At 45.0% G+C, this 21229-nt stretch overlaps 1 protein-coding gene across 1 annotated transcript; it reads left to right on the top strand.

Moving 5' to 3' along the window:
- The first annotated feature begins 318 nt into the window (after window positions 1–318).
- SDF2 (stromal cell derived factor 2) lies at window positions 319–20879 on the top strand. Its single transcript, XM_063444224.1, has 3 exons — window positions 319–537; window positions 18376–18572; window positions 20293–20879. The coding sequence occupies exons 1-3, from the start codon at window positions 369–371 to the stop codon at window positions 20578–20580; spliced, it is 654 nt and encodes a 217-aa protein (XP_063300294.1). The 5' UTR covers window positions 319–368; the 3' UTR covers window positions 20581–20879.
- Window positions 20880–21229: the final 350 nt, after the last annotated feature.

Raw genomic sequence — 21229 nt, 5'->3', positions numbered from 1 at the left:
AAAATTGAAAGTCACTAAAAACCTAACAAATCACACTTTAGAGTTTGTTCCCTAAACCCCAGTTTAGGCTAAAAGAGTCAAGCTGTGACTTTAACCCCTTAAGGACCAAACTTCTGGAATAAAAGGAAATCATGACATGTCACACATGTCATGTGTCCTTAAGGGGTTAAGATAAACTGACAAACTGAGTCCACACTATGAGAAACAACAAAATCTAATCATGCTTGTGCTTTCACCATGCACATTTACTATTCCAGTAACAAAGATGGCGGCCTGTGACTAGTCCTCCCTTAGCTTTCCCCTCATGCTCTTCCGGTGCACTCGGTGGTGCTGGTTTCCGGTTGTTCCCCGGCCGGTGAGAGAGGACGATGAAGCCCCAGGAAGGAGCTGGCTCTCTCCTGCTCTTTGTCACTCCGTTGCTGCTGCCCCTGGGTTTCGCCTCGGAGCTGAGCACCGTGACCTGCGGCTCGGTCATCAAACTGCTCAACACCAAGCACAATGTCCGCCTCCACTCCCATGACGTCAGATACGGCTCAGGTACAGTGCTATTCGTGGCAGGCGCTGACGTCACGCAGAGCCAATGGCCACATTAACAGTGAGGGGTTCTCTCTGCCTGTGACATGTGTTTGTGATAATAGTGGGATGTGAATAGAAATGGCAATCTGTTCTTTCAAATGTTACATGAATCCCATTCAATGGCAGGTAAGAAGAACCCGGTGTGTTTGCATATATATATATATATATATATATATATATATATATATATATAATATATATAGTCTCATATTAGAATTGTTTAGATTTTTTTTTATTTTCTATTTTCATCATAGCCTTATGCACAGTCAGTCAATCTCTAATAATTTCCACTTTAAATCCTTTCCAGGCACACGCTGGTCTCTGTATAGTGGTTGAGATGGGTCAATTAAAGGGAGACGGCAGGCACCATAACTACTTCATCACGATTAAGTTGTTATGGCGTTAGGTGGTTTCGTGCATTGCCCAAGCTTAGGCGGTTCACCTTGGCGCTTCCTCCACCGACGCCAGCTGGTGGGTGAGGGGAGGATCTAGTGCGCATGCTCTCGCATGCAATTGGACATCTTATGGGACTCCAGACCCCATAAAGAAGTACAGCAGATGGTAGGATTATGGTTCTTCGAGTGCTGTTTTAGGTCCCCGTCGTGCTGCCAAAACAGCATTGGTGCATCGAGGCATGCACTCCTCAAGGCCTCTGAACGTGTACTTTGGTGTCTGGCACCAAGACATTAGCTGCACATGCATCTGGCCATCCACCTGATCTAAAAGAAAATGTGATTCATCAGACTAAGCAATCTTCATCCAGTGGTCTTTAACACCTTAAAGGGACTCTCCAGGGAGGAGATTTTACTTACCTGGTTCCAGTGCCGGGAGCCTCGTGAAGCCGCGCCCCCTATTTCGTCAAAATGACGAAATAGGCGGGCGCGAGCAGGGAGCAATCAGACGCTTCCATTTGGAAGCTTCATTGCTCCCTTGTGCGCATGCGCGGCTTCGCTGCACATGCGCACATACTTCAGAGGGCGGCATTCAAGGCGTCCTGAGCACACTACCGCGCATGTGCGCGGCCGCGAGCTGAGCTGAGTGACAGCTCAGCTCGCGGTCTTTGCCCGCCCCCCTCCTCCGCTGACAGGCTGGAGAGAGAAGGCGCGCACACAGTGCCTTCTCTCTCCTGAACACGTCAGACGTATATACGTCTGACGTCTACAGGGCCTTTTTAGGGCCCTGCGTGATAGGAAGTCCCTCTAGTGGCCGTCTGAGTGACGGCCACTGGAGGTATTCCTATCAATCAATGTAAACACTGTATTTTCTCTGAAAATACAGTGTTTACATTAGATTGCCTGCAGGGAGCTATAGATCTTACCTGAACAACTACATTAAGCTGTAGTTGTTCAGGTGACTATAGTGTCCCTTTAAGGACACATGACATGTGTGACATGTCATGATTCCCTTTTATTTCAGAAGTTTGGTCCTTAAGGGGTTAAAGTTTAAGAACTGACCATTCACTAGCTGCCTAAGATATCACTCCCCTTGACAGGTGTCACTATAACGATCTGATCAGTTATTCACTTCACCTGTCAGTGGTTTTAATGTTGTGGCCGATCAGGGTAAATAATATATTTAAAGGGACACTCCAGGCACCCAGACCACTTCGGCTCATTGGAGTGGTCTGGGTGCCAACTCCCACTACCCTTAACCCTGCAAGTGTAATTATTGCAGTTTTTTTTAAACTGCAATAATTACCTTGCAGGGTTAAGTCCTCCCCTAGTGGCTGTCTATTAGACAGCCACTAGAGGGACTTCCTGCTTCATAGCACAGGTTTTCTGTGCTAGAGCGTCGCTGGACGTCCTCACGCTGTGTGAGGACCTCCAGCGTCGCTCTATTCCCCATAGGGAAGCATTGAAATTCATTTTCAATGCTTTCCTATGGGGTGCGCTAATGCGCATGCGCGGCATTGCCGCGCATGCGCATTAGGTCTCCTCGGCCGGCGGGCGAGATCAGTCTCGCCCACCGGCCGACGTAAGTAGAAGGAGGAGCGGCGGGGGAGGAGGAAGCAGCGACGTGGGACCTGTCGCTGCCCCTGGTAAGTCACTGAAGGGGTTTTCACCCCTTCAGCAACTGGGGATTGGGGGGTGGGAGGGAGAGGGACCCTCCAGTGCCAGGAAAACGGATCGTTTTCCTGGCACTGGAGTTTCCCTTTAACAGCTTTAAAATAGATTCATTCAGTACTTGCTTCTTTTTGTCTCACTTTGTCTATTAACTCTTCCCTCTTATCCAACTGACCCAGTTTGGGAATGCATTCTTAAGCAGGGCATAGGCCCCCACAACAACGAAACACTATCTTTATTGTCAGCATGTTGGCATTTTTCACTCCTCATGCTACTCTCCTTTCAGTCACGCAATGGTAAACACTGTGTGTATTTTTAATACTGTAATGTATTCTTGTAGTTTTGATGTATCTTGCATCCTATTTTGGGACTCTGGCGTTGATTTCACTTCGTTTCGCTTCACCTCCCAGGTTTCAGAACAGTTTAAAAGCTAAAGTGTTTATGCTTCCTCTTTCCATCTGCTACTTTCTCCAAATTTGGTGCAGCACATCTAACCACAACCGGTTTGGTACAAATAATCATCATTTTGAAAACCTGTAAAGTTTTACATGGGGGGGGGGGGGGGGGTCCAGTAGGAGTAATGAGAGGTTAAACATGCTTACAGTAGTTGTGCAGATTTGTCCATCAATCTGTTTTTAAGACAAATTATATTGGCTCTTTAATAACCAATGTTGTCATCACAATCTATATCTAAATACTTGGCAGCATGGGCTGTTCTAATTATATAGTATTGTCAACATTTCTACAAATCTTGATAAATGTATTTGAAATTAAATGTTTTACAAAATCTGTTAAAAGCAAGATTTTTATGAAGGGATAATACCATTATTATCCCTTAAATGGTTACTCCAATCACCATGGCCACTTCTTATTTAAGTAGTCATGGTGGTAGGAGTCTGTATGTGTTTCTGCTTGAAACACTGCACATGCTGAGATATTTGCATTTTTCTTCAGGGGCTAAGGGCTCCCTCGGCGCTGGGGAACTCTCCTCGTCCTCCCGACGTCGGAGCCAAATGCGCATGCGTGGCAAGAGCCAAGCGCGCATTAAAACAGTCCATTGGAAAGCATTTCTCGATGCTTTCCTATGGACGTCAGCATCTTGTCACTGTGAGAAGCGCCTCTAGCGGCTGTCAGTGAGACAGCCAATTGAGGCTGGATTAACTCTAGTGTAAACATAGCAGTTTCTCTGAAAGAGCTATGTTTACAGCAGGCAGGGTTAAAACCTGGGGGACCTGGCACCCAGACCACTTCCTCCTTGCCGTCCCTATACCCTTATAGCCTTAGCGTTTTTTGATGTTGTTTTTCGAGCTGGTCAAATGGTCCAATCGAATGTTTCTCTAAGAGAAATAGATTGACACAGCCAATAGGGCACTATAACGAAAAAGCTTAGGGGAAAAAAAAAAACATTTGTGCAAAAAGGTTGGAAGGGTTAATACTTTAAAGAAATGTTTCAAGCACCATTAATATTGCAGCTCAGCTTTAAGGGTCTGTTCAGGTGCACTGACTGGTCTTATCGAGCAGGAAAAACTGGATGCTAATGTATTTGTTAAAATAGATCTGTCAGTTATCCAAAATCCCCATTGGCTTCCGCATTTTTCTTTTGTTCTTTTTTTTAATAACATTGGCACTGGCTCAGGTCTGCCTTCTCTCCTCCCCTGCTGATGTCAGCCGACGAGGGAGACCAAATGCGTATTCGCACCAATGGCCCTGCTCGCATTAAGGCTACCCCAGAGGAAAGTATTGCTCAATTGCTTTCCTATGGGGTTTTAGATGATGCTAGATGTCCTCATGCATTGTGTGAGGACTTCCAGCGTCAGGCGACCAAAAGTCGCCTAATGATCCGGAGGTCCCTCTAGTGGCTGTCTGGTAGGCAACCACTAGAGGTGGAGTTAACCCATAAAGATAATTATTGCAGTTTATTTTAAAAACCTGCAATAATTATCTTTGCAGGGTTAAGGATACTGGGACTCTGCACCCAGACCACTTCAATGACCTGCAAGTGGTCTGGGTGCTTACAGTGTCTCTTTTAATGTAATGGTTCTAATGTGTATAGTAAAAAGTCAGAAAAGTAAAGAAAATCCCTTGCTCACAAAAAAACATGTAGACGCACTCCCAAATTAAATGAGCATGGATATACTGGTTTTCATCATACTTATAGCAGTTTAATATATGCAATAGCAGGGTTACCTTCTCAGTGCTGGAATCCTCTTTAATAGAAACGCTTCCTTTTCATAGAAAAGCTGCCCAGGAACACCTCTAGTGGCCGTCATTCAGACAGCCATTAGATGTGCTTCCTAGTCCAGTGCTGCACAGTGCTGATCATTCCCCATAGATATGCATTGGCTGAGTGTATCTCTATGAGGAGATGCTGATTGGCATTACCCTATCAAAATTGATGCTCTCAGTCACGTAGGTGGGGCAGGTGTGGCATGCGAAAAAAGGTAAGTAAATTCACTGTTTCGATGATCTGATACGGAAGTCTTGGACCTAAATAGCACACCAGCACTAGTCCACATATACGAGGGCTCGAACCTTCACCCCTGGTGTCATGTTGATTGATAAACAACCAGGCGTGGGGCTCTTTTTTTCTATTCCTTCTATGCCTTCCTGCACCTTCCTTCTCCCAACCCATGGACTCCAGACCAGTCAACCTGACCTATTTTACATTAAATGTACCTTATCACTCCCAATAAACAAGCTAGGGACCTTCAAAGAGATCTGGGTGCTGAGCGTCTCAATAGTGTTTTTCCAGGAAACCCATTTCCAAGTCAGCAAGACACCCAGTTCCTACCCGATGGGCTTTTTCTCCCATAACATCCACACTCACACTAGAGGAGTAGCGAGTCTTAAATCTGCTACCGAGAAATACATAAATGTCCAATGGATATAAACTCCCAACGGACACAAAAGGATCCCTTGAGGAATATAAAACTAATATACTTTTAGACAATATCTACAACTAGATTGATTTATTAAATATTTTGGGACAACAAAAACATATATAAACCCATTACAAAGTGCCCCTATTGAGGACTCTGTATAGTAGCAGTAGGGGGAGACTCTATAGTCTATAGTCTAGATGGGATATGAGCTGAGGATCTCTGTGGTTGGCACTTACCAGTGCGGCCGCTGTGTACCATGTTGGTATATTTCAAAGGGATCAAAGATTATCACGGATTCAATGGACACACTCAAAATTCCTGTTAAACAATTTTTTAACTGCAACACCTCGGGAGTTATATATCTTCTAACTTGTGAGTGTGGCCTTAAATATGTGGGGAAGACGATACGCCCATTTAATAGGAGAATAATGGAACATGTCTACTCAGTGACCTCCTTTAAAGATACTCCAGTGGCAAGACACATGGGGGCATATCATAGAGACTCTCCTAAGGGCGTGAAGTTTTCCGGCATAGAACATGTTAAAATGGGTAGGAGGGAGGGGTGGGGGGGTGATCTTGATTTAGCTCTCAACAAAAGAGTGCTTTTGGATTTGCAAATTAGGTACTCTGGCACCCAAGGGCCTCAAGAGGGCTTTACATTCACCCCTTATATTGGCACTTGAAAAGGTTATTGTAATATGATTGATGGGATAGACTATTTTCATTAACTTATGTATATATTTTTTCATTTATTGCATGTGATTTTATTTTGAGAGGTACAATTAATACACAGAGGGCTGTGCTGGACTATTTACCTGGGTCCCGTTGAGATCACAGGTTTTTATTTTACCAATACTAAGGAATGCAGATCATCTGTGTTGTCTATATCGATTTGTATGCAATTTATTGCTTTCTGCACTACCATAATTGTTTCAGGATCACTGATTTTAAGATACAGTGGTATTTGTAACCATTAACACCAAAAACTTGATTTATTAATTGTACTGTTTAAAGCAGTGATGGCGAACCTTTTTGAGCCCGAGTGCCCAAACCGCAATATATGCCAACTTTTTTTTCCTCAAAGTGCCAACACTGCAATTAAACCTGAATACTGAGGTTTAAGTTTAGAAAAAACAACTTGTACAGTTGTCCGAACTAATTAACAACTTTTGTTTTAAAAGAAGAACACAACAGAGAGTTCAATGATACAGATTTTAAATAATGATATAAATAGATAAAATTCAGCGTATATTTATTAGTATCTCCAACAAATGCAATACATACACACAGACTGCAGAACACATTCTCACAGTCCGCTAAATACATACACACACCGTCCGCTAAATACATACACACATCGTCTGCTAAATACATACACACACCGTCCGCTAAATACACATTCCCCATCAGCTAAATACATAAACACACAGTCCGCTAAATACACACACACACACACACAGTCCGCTGAGTACACATACAGACAGACTGCTGAATACACACACATACTACATTGAGGGGTGCAGTGTGTGTGTGTGTGTGTAACGGTGGGGAGGGCTGTGTGTGTGTGTGGGGGGGGTGCAGTGTGTGGGGGATGTGCTCATTGTGTGTGGGGTGTGCTGTGTGTGTGTGGGCGGGTAGGGGGGCTGTGGGTGGTAGGGGTGCTGTGCTGTGGGTGGTACTGTGGTGGTAGGGGTCCTGTGGGAGTAAGGGGTGGTAGGGGTTCTGTGTTGGGGGTAGGAGTGCTGTGGGTGGTAGGGGTGCTGTGGGTGGTACTGTGGTGGTATGGGTCCTATGGGTGGTACTGTGGTGGTAGGGGTCCTATGGGTGGTACTGTGGTGGTAGGGGTGCTAGGGGTGGTAAGGGGTGCTGTGGGGGTAAGGGGTGCTGTGGGGGTAAGGGGTTGTAAGGGGTGCTGTGGGGGTAAGGGGTTGTAAGGGGTGCTGTGGGGGTAAGGGGTTGTAAGGGGTGCTGTGGGGGTAAGGGGTTGTAAGGGGTGCTGTGGGGGTAAGGGGTTGTAAGGGGTGCTGTGGGGGTAAGGGGTGGTAAAGGGTGCTGTGGGGGTAAGGGGTACTGTGGGGGTAAGGGGTGCTGTGGGGGTAAGGGGTTGTAAGGGGTGCTGTGGGGGTAAGGGGTTGTAAGGGGTGCTGTGGGGGTAAGGGGTTGTAAGGGGTGCTGTGGGGGTAAGGGGTTGTAAGGGGTGCTGTGGGGGTAAGGGGTGGTAAAGGGTGCTGTGGGGGTAAGGGGTACTGTGGGGGTAAGGGGTGCTGTGGGGGTAAGGGGTGCTGTGGGGGTAAGGGGTGCTGTGGGGGTAAGGGGTGCTGTGGGGGTAAGGGGGGGTAAGGGGTGCTGTGGGGGTAAGGGGCGGTAAGGGGTGCTGTGGGGGTAAGGGGCGGTAAGGGGTGCTGTGGGGGTAAGGGGCAGTAAGGGGTGCTGTGGGGGTAAGGGGCGGTAAGGGGTGCTGTGGGGGGTAGGGGTGCTGTGGGTGGTAGGGGTAAAAATACTAAAAAACAAAAACAAAAGAAAATATATATCAATGCTGTATCCCCCCCCCCCTCCCCCTCCCTCTTACCTTTGGTGGTTTGGGGGGGGGGGGCACAGCGATCCCTGGTGGTCCGGTGGTAAGTTTGTTTGTGGCAGCTAGCTAGCAACTCTTCTGTCCTCCTGCGCGATGCTGTGTGGAGCGTTGCCATGGTAACGCGCGGCAACGCTCCACACAGTATCGCGCGGGAGGACAGGGGAGCTGCTTGCTAGATCCCTCCCCCTGCCTCCCGGCCCGGAAGCAGAGTAGGCACCTGCAGGCAGGTGCCTACTCTGCAGACAGCCAGCGGCCCCCACTCTCCCGGCGACCTATGGCCGCGTGCCAGCAGAGCGGGCCCGGCGTGCCACCTGTGACACGCGTGCCACCTGTGACACGCGTGCCACCTGTGACACGCGTGCCACCTGTGACACGCGTGCCACCTGTGACACGCGTGCCACCTGTGACACGCGTGCCACCTGTGACACGCGTGCCACCTGTGACACGCGTGCCACCTGTGACACGCGTGCCATAGGTTCGCCATCACTGGTTTAAAGTGTTTGATTAAATGGTCTTCAACTTTAATCATGTTGGTATGTGTACAACATAATAGAACAGTAAGGATATGTTATATAGATACAAGTGTATGGGATTGTCATTCTCCTATGTCTGGTCGTTGTGAAAGTGGTTTGTTTATCACTAATTAACTACCATAAACGGTGATAGAGGTCTAAACATTATATCCGGATGTTTAGAATAATATATTCCTCCCCTTCTTTTGGTTCCTTGCGGTAAACTGCACAAGGGATCGTCACAATTTTTTCACCCCTCCCCTATCTGTGATTTTTGCAGAGTGTTACTTCTCCCTTCCTCCTTGCGTCAATGCGATGTGGAGGAGGGAGTGTATGTCAACAGAGGGGCGTCACGATAGGGGCAGTGTTTAAAACGTCAGAATGTTAAATCAATACAATTTACACGCCCCCTAAGCCACTATTGGTTGCGGCCATAACACGATTGGCTGTTTCAGCCTGATTTTAAAGGGACACTATAGTCACCAGAACAACTACAGCTTATTGAATTTGTTGTGGTGAGTAGAATCATTACCTTCAGGCTTTTTGCTGTAAACACTGTCTTTTCAGAGAAAATGCAGTGTTTACATTACAGGCTAGTGATAACTTCACTGGACACTCCTCAGATGGCTGTTAGAGATCCTTCCTGGGTCATGGCTGCCTAAAATGCATCCAAACATTCAGTGTCTCCTCCCTCTGCAAGCAGACACTGAACTTTCCTCATAGAGATTCATTGATTCAATTCATCTCTATGAGGAAATGCTGATTGGCCAGGGCTGTGTTTGAATCATGCTGGCACTGCCCCTGATCTGCCTCTTTGTCATTCTCAGCCAATCCTATGTAGAAGCACTGTGATTGGATCAGGCTACCACTTCTTATGATGTCAGCAGACGGCTTTTTTTTCTGAGACAAACATCATGCAGAGTTACAGCTTCAGGCTTGCATACAGTAAGATGTTGCTATATTTATGGAGACATGAGGGGCCCAGGGGGGATAGATTGTGGTGTTAACACTATAGGTTTAGGAATACATGTTTGTGTTCCTGACCCTATAGTGATCCTTTTAAGGAAATCCAGGTGAACGGCTTTTTTGAATACCAAGGGCGAAGGCGCTTTAATAGCGCTGAAATGCGCATCGGCTTACTGTTATTTTTCCCTTCGTATAGTGGCAGTACTTACAAGTGGGATGTTCCTTAGGATTCTGGACAAGAAGCTCCCCCTTCTTTAGAATTTAAATGCTGTGCTCCGCCTGCTGCCTCCATATAAGCTGTAACTCAGAGACACTCACCAGTTCTTCTTGTCCCAGCAACGGGACGGACAGGTTCCCCCACAGTGCAGGTGGAGATTTGGTGCGTTCAGCACAGGTTGCTGACCGGGAGGTGAGTGCCCGATAGTTTCCCGGGCGGGAACTGAGCGGCAACAGTACTTCCGGGTTCGCGTTACGGAACGTGACCGGGTACTGTCTTTTGTGGTTTTCTCTGACGGAGTTCCCAGGCGGTCCTCCTTCATTGCTCATTACGCATGCGCACAGCGGTGGAACGCACGCCCGGGAGGCTTTGCGTTCCACCAAACACAGAATCACGCTACTGAGCATGCGCGAAACGGTGTTTGGCGCCAAATTTAAAATTTGGATACATGGCTGTGCAGGACCTTCCTGACCCCAAGGGTGGGTGTACAGTTCTGGTTCTCCGTGTCACCTGCCCTCCTACACGGATCTTAGGTGATTTAAGGTGAGGTTTAACTATTGAACTCTCCTTTTTTTTCACCTTTCTTTATGCATGCTTCTAGAATAAGTCCTATGTCTCCAGATAAAGACAGATATAGACAAGATGTCAACTTCTGTTCCAAACACCACAAGTAAATCTAAGCACTTATGTTGTCTGGAATGTGCGTTACCTCTACCTGACGGATGTCGCAAAAATACATGCAATCAGTGCGCAACGGATCGGCTAGAAAAAGCCGAGCAGACTGATATGGCATCCTTCCTGGGCTGGTTTCAGGAAAATTTGTCCCAGACATTTGAAGCTTATAAAGACTGGCTATTCGGGAGAAACTGCCCACACAGCGTAGGAGGAATAGATCTCCTTCTGTGTCTGATGTCTCTTCGCCTTCGGATATTTCCAGCCTGGCTTCAAGTGTGGAGGAGGGTTTTCCACCAGAAGAGCTGAAGAAATTTATTAAAGAAGTGACGACGGCGGTACAAGAAACTGAACCTACCAAGGGTAAGGTTAAAGGTTTCCCAATGTCTCCTTAAATCTTGGATCTCCATCATAGAGAATGAAAGAATCCTGAAAGACGTACGTTCATTTCAAAACATTTTTGAACTGCTTCTTCAAGCTACAGTCTGGAGAAAAATGGGAAGATCTTCCTAAGTGGATGTTCAGAGCCCAGCTATCAAAGAAAACCACTATACCCATTGGCGAAGTCTCAGGGCTTAAAGACCCAATGGACGAACGGGCCGAAACTTCGTGTAGTAGAATATCCCAGGCCGCAGGATATCAGTGCAGAGCTGAATTTGCAGGTTCAGCGGTTCTCAGAGCTCAGAGCGTTTGGCTACAAGCCCTGGAAGATTCCCTTATGGGAAATCTGATACAGATCCTTCCCATCTCTTGTTCCTACTGAAAGATGAGTTTTCTTTGTTTATCAGCGAGTATTATGGGTTTGTCGTCAGTAGCCAGAAGAGCTCTTTGGCTACGAACATGGACAGCTGACTCTGCGTCTAAGGTATCCTTATGTGAATTACCCTTTGAAAGGAACAACATTTTTTTGGGCACTCCTTTGGAAGACATTGTTAGACAGATGTCTGATACGAAGAAAGCCCTGCCTCTGGAATCAAGAACCCAGGGATATTAAAGTTTTCAGTACAAGGGTCAGAGGTCCTTTTGTTACCAGGGCGGTTTTGCAGGTTTCAAAAGCATGATGGCCTATGGCCATACCAGCCTGAAAATCCCTGATCTCGTCAGATCTCAGAAGCCATCCAGACTCGGGCCTGGTTAGTACTTGTATGGGAGACCAACTAGGTACCTCAAATAAACAGCCAGTGGTCTTGACAGGAATCCAACAGGCATGACTAAAGAGGAAGTTTTGACGCCATAAGAGTGGGAGGACGCCTTCGGTTCTTCGCCCAAGACTGGAAAAGAGTGCTTCATATAGGTGGATTACAAGAACCATTTCAGAAGGTTACAGAATAAAGTTTCATCGAAACCACGTCCATCCTTCCTACTGTCAAGCTATCCATCAAATGCTCTTCTTCTTTAAGAAATGTGGTAGAGAGGTACCCAAACGTTGGGTATTTCAGGGAGTTTACTCACGCCTTTTTTTCTGGTTCAAAAACCAGATGGATCTTTCCGGCCGATCCTAGACCCGAAACTAGTAAACACCTGCTTACCATGACAGAAGTTCCGTATGGAACGTATTTTGTCTTTTGACACACATTTTACTAAGGGAGATTACATGGCAGAGTTGGTTTTTAAATATGCTTATCTCCATGTACCGGTTTCAGAATCTTCCCGGAAGTTTCTCAGGTTTGCGGTTCTAGCAACACTGGCTTGTTGGTCTAGTGGTATGATTCTCGCTTCAGGTGCGAGAGGTCCCGGGTTCAAATCCGGAAGTGCCCAAGCATTCTTGTTTCAAGAAAGCGAAGGATTCTCATTTACTATTAAACTCTTCCCTTTGGCCTGTCCTCAGCTCTTCGAGCTTTTACGAAAATCCTGGCACCCATAGCGGCGGTTTTACGTCTGAAAGGTATCTCGATTGTTCCATACCTGGACGTTTGGTTCCTGAAGGCCCAATAAAGACGACTGCTAAATCTTCATCTCAGATTACAATAAAGGTTTTAAGAGATCACGGTTGGATCCTGAACCTGGAAAAATCCAAGCTGACTGCGTCACGAAGTCTAGAGTTCTTGGGTCTTAGAGGAAATTCACAGTCCCTCTCTCTTTTTCTACCATTAGTGAAACAAATGAGGATTTTAAAAGCCGTATCAAAGCTGCATAAAAACCTAAGTTCAATCAGAGATGCTATGAGGTTCTAGGCCTCCTCGCTTCTGCAATCCCAGCAGTGGCCTGGGCAAAGGCAGAAGCAAAACCATTGCAATGGGACATCCTTTCCCAATGGACACGAAAACAGGAAGATCTAGACTCTCCCTTCCACCTATCCAAAGGGGTGAAAGGACTCCTGAACTGGTGGAAACACAGAAGCAAAATCTCAAAGGGCCTATCGTTTGCTCAGAAACAATGGTTTATGATATCCACATATGCCTCCCAGATGGGTTGGGGCGCCCATCTAGCTTCTCAGTTCCGTCAGGATCTTGGAACAGAGTGGAGGCAGGCGCTTCCTGGAGTTTCAGGGATTAAATGCGGTTTGGAAGGCACTGGTTTCCTTCCGTTCAGCCATCACCAATCAGGCAATGAGGATTCAGTCGGACGACGCCACTACAGTGGTTTTTTTTTGAATCGCCAGGGTGGCACAAAGGTAAAAGCTCTTCAGGAGCTCTGCTACCTCATATGTCTTGGGCTCAAGCGAATCTTCTCGCTATATCAGCTACCCATGTCAGAGGGTCTCTAAACGTTATTTCAGACGGCCTCAGCCGTAGACTTTGGTCTCAGGCAGACTGGTGTCAGGGTTTCTTTGCTGTTTTAAACAGCAACCCTTTTCTGTTTCAGTGATTGAGTTTCAGTTGCAATTACTATCAGCTCCTTCTGCTTGTTGCCACGGTTACTCACCTGTGAGTAGTAATCAACCCTGCTGCTAATCAGTTCTGCCTATTTAAGCAGCTAAGCCCAGAACCTCCTTGCCCTTGCGTGGTTTCCTGTTTCCCAGAAGTCTCCTTGTTCCTGTGTTTCCTGTTTGCTCCTGGTTCCTGACTCCGGCCTTGTTCCTGACTCCGCTGCTCTCCGTGCTCCTGATCCTGGCTTGTCTGACTACCCGCTCTGGTGACTGACCCCTGCTTGATTCCTGGACTTTGCTTTTGTTTATTATTTGTTATTTATTAATAAAGGTGTGTTTGCATCTACTTCTGTCTCTGTCTGGTTCCTGGTCCCTGACAACTGGGCACTGTCAAGCAAAGTTTTTTTTTTTTTTTGGAGCTGGGTTCACGCTTCGGCAGGCCGGAGATAGACCTGTTTGCACAAGGAGATACAGGAAAGTACAATGTTTTGCTTCTCTCCATTCAGGAGATTACCCAGTTGTCCTAGACGGTCTATCGATACCTTGGACCTTCGACATGGCTTATGTTTTCCCTCCTGTCGCTCTTATACCACGGATTGTTCATAAGTAAGATGAAAAAGGCAAGTAATTGGCAGTCCTGCCCTTCTGGCCGAACAGGAGTTGGTTTTCGGAAGTGGAAAACTTGACAATCTCACGTTGGCATCTCCAGTCTCTTCTCAAGTATTGGAGAATGTGACTCTCCCCGTGGAAACTCTGGATATTTTTCACCTGACGGCATGGTTGCTGCAAGGGTGATCCTTCAAGGCCATGGTCTCTCTGACCTTTATGTGATGTGTTGCTGTCTTCTGTCCGCTAGTCCACTTCGTAAATCTATTTCAGAGTTTGGATGAAGTTCAGAACCTGGTGTTCACTTCGAGGTTGGATCCGGCCAAAGCCTCTATCCCGGAAAGTCTTTCTTTTTTGCAAGATGGGTTTGAAGCCGGCCTGGGAGTTTTTACGCTCAAAGGCCAGATTTCAGCTCTAAATCACTTCCTGGTTCGTGACTTTGCCTCAAACCTGTTTTTTCTAAGATTTCTTAAGTCCATAAGGCTCAAGAGGCCTCCTAAGTTAGTACCTTTCCCTACTTGGGATCTGTCTCTGGTGCTTCGAGCCCTTTGTGAACCACCATTTGAACATTTACCAGAGGTTCCTATCAAGTTTCTTACCTTCAAGACGGTTTTCCGGGTGCCTATCGCCTCTGCTAGTTGAGTAGGTGTGATCCGAGCTCTCTCTTTCTCTCCGGAATTCACCTTTTTTTGATCGCGACTAGGTGGTCCTGCACACCAAGCCTTCTTTTTTGCCTAAGGTTATTTCTAGTGCTGCAATTACCAACCTATTGTCCTACCGGGGTTTTGTCATTTTCCTACGTCGGATCTGGAAAGAATGTGACATCTCCTAGATGTTAGAAGATCCCTGAAAATCTGTCTTCAGATGACTCAGGGATTAGATCCTTAGATCTATTTGTATTCTTTCATGGCGCTAACAGGGGTTGTGCTGTCTCAGGACCCTCTTTGGCCAGATGGCTAACGTATACAATCAGGTTGGCTTATCAGTCCAAAGGGATTCCCCTTAGTTTCCCTTTAAAGGCTCGTGCCGCTAGAGCTATGACGACCTCCTGGGCTGAAAAAGCAGCCGCCTCACCTGAAGACATCTGCAAAGCTGCTGCTTGGTCTTCCTTACATACTTTTATCAAGCATTGTAAGCTGGACGTATTCTCATCATCTGAAGCTGCTTTGGGCGTAAGGTGCTACAAGCTGTGGCCTGCTGAGTTCCCACCCTTTGTTGTATGCAGGGGTCTTGCTATATCCCACTTGTAAGTACTGCCACTATACGAAGGGGAAAAACAGTAATTTTACTTACCGTAAATTCCTTTTTTCTTAGTATAGTGGCAGTACTGGCTTTCCCTCCGCTTTCAAATAGATTAAATTCTATGCATCATTCGGTCTCCGTTTGGTTCTTTTGTATTACTGGTGAGTGTCTCTGAGTTACAGCTTATATGGAGGCAGCAGGCGGAGCACAGCATTTAAATTCTAAAGAAGGGGAGCTTCTTGTCCAGAATCCTAAGGAACATCCCACTTGTAAGTACTGCCACTATACTAAGAAAAAAGGAATTTACGGTAAGTAAAATTACTGTTTTTTTTTTTTTTAATTATTCACTCCACGTTTGTTTGCACTATGGTGATATAGCTAGTAGCATCATATGGGGGAATTTTATTTTATGGACTCTAGACAGATAGTGCGTGGACGCAATTGGAGGAAATTTTGCTGCTGGATGGAGAACTTATAGGGAGAAGTTTCTAACCATTTAAAATGTTTACATTTCATAAAATTTGGGGGCTTGGCAGCAACAAGCCTTCCTAGTATTCAATTTTTTCAGTCAGCGACCTTGAAGTCGACTTTTTTCTAGTTAGTTCATAGAAGGCTGTTGCATATATGCCATAAACAGACCCCCCTGGTGTAACATCCACAACCTTATGGACTGCTAGAGTCTAATGAACCCTTCAGGTAGGGATACACTCAAAAGTCTGGAGGCACCTATTACGATAAAATCTTCCAAATCAGGCAAAAGTCCAGGGACTGATGAACTTATATTAAAGTTCTATAAAACTTTCTTTGACATACTGCCCCTCCCTCCCCCATCTCCTCCTAACGTTGAACTCCATAATGAAGGCAGCTGCCCTGCCACCCTTGTCGCTGAGCACATGTATTGTAGTTCTCCAAAAACAGGGCAAGGACCCTATCCTGTGCCCAAGCTATACACTGATCTCCCTGTTGGGCACCTATCTCAAGTTATTTGCGAAAATTCCCGCACAAAGGCTGCACTCCCAAGACTGGCGAGTCCAAAACAGGTGGGTTTCTTGGGGGGGAAAGCAAGAGACAATATGGTTATACTGAGCCTTGAGCCCTTCCTAAATGCGGTCATATCACATCCACATATCAAGGGGATTGAGGTATAGGGACACCAACATAAAGTAGCAGCATTTGCGAGCAATATGCTGCTAACACTTACACGTCCATCTCATTGCCTCACATGATGACGTGAGTTCTTTACTTACCGACAGTTGTCCAATCTTTTCATCAACTCTAATAAATCTGAAGCCCTAGGAAGAGGTATCCCTTTAGCCCTACAATGCAGTTTTCAAAGCACCTTTTTATCCTGGTGGTGTCCATTAAATATTTGGGTATGCTAATCCCATGGACTGATCTAAGGTATACTCAACTGAACTTCCTCCTACAGCTGGTAAAACAAGACCTGAAAAGTTGGTCATTGCCACACATGAAGTGGCTGGGTAAAGTGGGGCTACTAAAATGAATGCACAAATTTCTGTACCTCCTACAAACTCTCCCAATCCGCATGCCTCTCTCCTTTTTCACCCAGGTGAAATCCTTCTTCCTTACATACCTATGGCAAAAAAGGGGGCTAGAATTTGATATGACATACTTATCAAAATAAATAGGGCTTGAATTTGATATGACATATTAATCCAAACAAAGCAACACGGAGAACTGGGTTGGTCCAACCTTGCTCTTATCATAAATCTATACACTTTCAGAGGAAAGTGGTGTGATTCACACTAGACCACACCAAATCCTGTCTGGAAATCAAAAATGCCCTTGCCCCACTCCCACTGTATGCACTGCTATGGCTACCTTCCTCATCCAACATTCGTCTTCCAGGTGATCACCTGACCATACCTAACACACTACACAAATGGCACCATCAGCCCTCTAGACACACTCACACTGCTACTACCTCTCCAATGACTACGATAATAGACAATTTTTAATTCTATCAGGCCTATACTCCTGCATTCCTCCATACTCGGCAATGTGACCTCACCACTGATATTGCATAACCTTCACTCCAATAGGAACATGGTTTCTATGGAATCTCTCCTGGGAGCCCACTTGGCAAATCTATTCAAACACTTCTAGCATAACTACTGGCTCACTTTGTCCATTCTCTCCTTTGAGACACAAAAGCCTCACGCAGGCCCCGTGGTGGAGATATACACATTGCATTTCCTACATGTATGCATTAATCATTACTCACCGGAGGATTCTCCTCTACCTTTTTTCACGAAATTCTGGGAACGAGATTTAAACAGAGTGGACAGAGCTAAATGGGAGAAATCTTCATACTTATGAACAAATATTCCACCATTAGGACTCGTTATCAGGAGGCAGGATTAAAATAATTCACACATTGATACCCCAGAGACCTTTTCCCGAATGTTTTCAACAATAGACATGGAATGCTGGAGATGCAATATTGAATTAGGATCCTTGGTTCACATACGGTGGACTTTCACAGTAATCCATCCATTCTGGATAAAGATAAGGCAATTGCCAATCTAGTGGACTGCCCACTCCCCTTCAACATGGAAACTTATTTTTCTCAGATCACAAATCTCCCAATCCAGGCATTCTGCAAATCTGCCCTCTCACACCTTATAGATGCAGCCTGCAGACCTATCCCCAGGTACTGAAGGCAGAGAGCAGTACCGCTGTCTCAGGACAGAATACACAGAGTGTAGGAGATGCGTTAATTTGAGGAGATAATTCTCCAAGTTTCCAACCGGTACCATTGATATGTAGACACGTGGTACCATTGGATCCAGTGGCTTCCCCAACAGGCTTGGAGGAGTTGCCTAGGAGTTGGACCTAAGGCATACAGAAAGCACTTACATTGCCAATTCCACTTACTCTCTCACTTTTTTTATTTTATTTTTATTTTTTTGTTTTTTTTTTTATTTTATTTTATTTTTATACATGGGCCCTCACTCTCCACATATTCATAGAAACTGTACTCTACCTTCCATCTTTCATTTCTGATTTATATTCCCTCTCATCATCTTTCCATACCTCTACTTGGTTGACACATAATTGCTGTTATGGTACTAATCCCTAGCCTACAAGGTTAAACCCGAGACAGAATTGGAGTGTTTAAAATCTATCGATATCCGTATGATGATACTTTCATGTGCTTTTTGTCCAGATTTTGTTGACACTGAATTAAAGCTGAATGAAAGAAAATAAACTTTTGCTTTCTGAATTTTACAGGCAGTGGACAGCAATCCGTGACCGGGGTAACCTCAGTAGATGATGGTAATAGTTACTGGCGGATTCGAGGAAAAACCTCTACTGTGTGTATGAGAGGAACATTGATAAAATGTGGGCAGTCAATCCGCCTGACACATATCAATACTGGGCGTAATCTTCACAGCCACCATTTCACATCCCCTTTATCAGGGAATCAGGTGAGATAATGTTAATGATAAATAGAACAATGGGTAAGTAATAGAGAGAACACCAGTAATAGCCATTTGAAGTCTGTAAAGGGGCAGTGACTTTATATGGCTTTGGTGATTTCTTATACCAGTCTGCGGTGTTGCGTTCTGCTATGTCAGGTTATTGTGATAAGGGTGTTGTGTTGTGTGTTTTCTTTTTCCAAGTTTGATTTAAATGTTAAAGGAGCACTATAGGGTCAGGAACACAAACTTGTATTCCTTACCCTATAGTGTTAAAACCACCATCTAGCCCGCCTGGTCCCCTCATGACTCCCTAAATCTTACTTGTATTTAAGTCTGCAGCTGCTTACATGTCCCTGTTTCCTTTAGACCTGCCCACTGCCTGCTGACATCATTAGAAGTGGTGGCCTGATCTAAGCACAGTGCTTCTCCATTGGATTGGCTGAGACTGACAAAGGGCAGATCAGGGGCAGAGCCAGCATGATTCAAACACAGCCCTGGCCAATCAGCATTTCCTCATAGAGATGAATTGAATCAATGAATCTCTATGAGGAAAGTTCAGTGTCTGCATGCAGAGGGAGGAGATACTGAATGTGTGGCTGCATTTTAGGCAGCCATGACCCAGGAAGGATCTCTAACAGCTATCTAAGGAGTGTCCAGTGAAGTTATCACTAGGCTGTAATGTAAACACTGCATTTTCTCTGAAAAGACAGTGTTTACAGCAAAAAGCCTGAAGGTAATGATTCTACTCACCAGAAGAAATTCAATAAACTGTAGTTGTTCTGTTGACTATAGTGTCCCTTTAAACTATATAAAAAAAAACAAAAAAAAAACACTAAATTCAGGTTAAATGATGGCACACAATTATGCAATCCGTATTAGTGTGCCAAGTAGAGCTGTGATTTCCTGATTGATGAGAGTTGCAGGAATATACACAAAAGCTATGGACATGTTAAAAGGGCACTATAGTCACCAGAACAACTACTCCCTAATGTAGTTGTTCTGGTGAGTATAATCATTCCCTTTGGGCATCTTCATGCAAACCCTGTCTTTTCATAGAAAAGGCAGTGTTTACATTGCCCCCTAGGAATACGTCCAGTGGCCACTTCTCAGATGGCCACTGGAGGTGCTTCCTGGGGCAGTGTTGCACAGTGTGCATAGAGATGCTGAATTTGCCTCCTAGAGATGCATTGATTCAATGCATCTCTATGAGGAGGTGCTGATTGACCAAACCATACCATTTTCTTGACGATTTCAGCCAATCCAATGCTTTACCTATGGGAAACCATTGGACTAGCTAAAAATCGTAAATTCTGAGGCAGATTTAGGGCAGGGCCAGATTTTTTTTTTTTCTACAAAGAAAAACTCCAAAGAGTCAGTGCAAATTGAAGCAGACACTCCAGGCACAAAATAATGGAAGCATGTAACATTCAGCTTATTATTTTTTATTTTACAATTTTTATTTAGCATGGAACCATATGCATAGTCTTTGCTCTATAGCTCTCATATTTGTGATACTTTGCTACAGGTCACAATGAGACTCCTCTGGTAAACTTCTTTCTCTTATATCACAAATGAACAGTAAATTAATGTATATGCAATGCAATAGTACTATATAGTTTTTCCTGTGAAACCACTAATTAATGTATTGGTTGTCACCAAAGAAGAGAATGGTCATGTCACATGGCTACAGTAGTAACATTTTAAGTATGTATTTTTCCATATGCAGGAAGTCAGTGCATTTGGAGATGATGGGGAAGGAGATATCCTGGATGACTGGACAGTTTTGTGCAGTGGTGAATACTGGCAGCGAGACGAGGAGGTGCGGTTCAAACACACATCCACCAGTGTACTGCTATCTGTCACAGGGGAACAGTATGGCCGCCCCATTAACGGTCAGAGGGAGGTGCATGGCATGACCTACTCCAACCAGCACAACTACTGGAAAGTCATGGAAGGCATCTTCATGAAGCCAAGTGATCCTCCTAGGACTGACTTCTCTCACTCTGAATTATGACACCCAACTCAGACTGTAATGTTCCCCATCCATAACCGCACAGTGTTGGTCTCACTCAGGATTTCCCTGGTATCCTGATTGTCTCCCTGCAAATATTATTTCTGAGAAGTTTTAAAAGTGGACTCAAGGGTGTCGCTTGTTTGCTGCTCCCTTTTGGTATTATCATTACGGATTTCTGTTTTATTGTTTTTTATGTAAAGACAGTAGGGGTTACAGTTTCCCCTGAGCATGTCATAGGGCAAAACTTTGTAGTCTTTGCCTCTACAGCAAGGTTTGAATATAAAATTCTCAAAAACAAATTGTGGTTTTGTTTGTTTTAATATTTGTTAAAACATACTGGTTATCGTCTCCAGATTAGTTTGTTTTTTTTTGTTTGTTTTTTGAGGGGGATGAGGTGGGTTTAGCGATCGACCGATAATTTTTAAGGGCCGATACATATCATTGGTGGCCTTTTATGCTGATAACTGGTACCATTGGCTTTATGCAAGGGGTTGCTGATCCCTAGTAAGTAATATTTGGTCTTTTCCAGCTATGGCCTGGATTTAATGTTTTCCAAATGATTCAGTACTGTTAGGAAGACTTTTCAAATGATTTAGCTACAAAAATTCCCATAGACTTTAATAGTGACTTCTGTTGAAAAATCTTTGAA

Source organism: Pelobates fuscus, chromosome 1 (genome assembly GCF_036172605.1).
Source record: "Pelobates fuscus isolate aPelFus1 chromosome 1, aPelFus1.pri, whole genome shotgun sequence".
Lineage (NCBI taxonomy): Eukaryota > Metazoa > Chordata > Amphibia > Anura > Pelobatidae > Pelobates > Pelobates fuscus.
This window is presented reverse-complemented; position numbering and strand designations above follow the sequence as displayed.

What these genes read in the sequence shown, in the direction of transcription:
- SDF2 (XM_063444224.1), top strand. Translation starts at nt 369, where the DNA reads ATGAAGCCCCAGGAAGGAGCTGGCTCTCTCCTGCTCTTTGTCACTCCG. An exon ending in TGACGTCAGATACGGCTCAG is followed by an intron (nt 538 to 18,375) that starts GTACAGTGCTAT and finishes TGAATTTTACAG; the next exon opens with GCAGTGGACAGCAATCCGTG. An exon ending in CCCCTTTATCAGGGAATCAG is followed by an intron (nt 18,573 to 20,292) that starts GTGAGATAATGT and finishes TTCCATATGCAG; the next exon opens with GAAGTCAGTGCATTTGGAGA.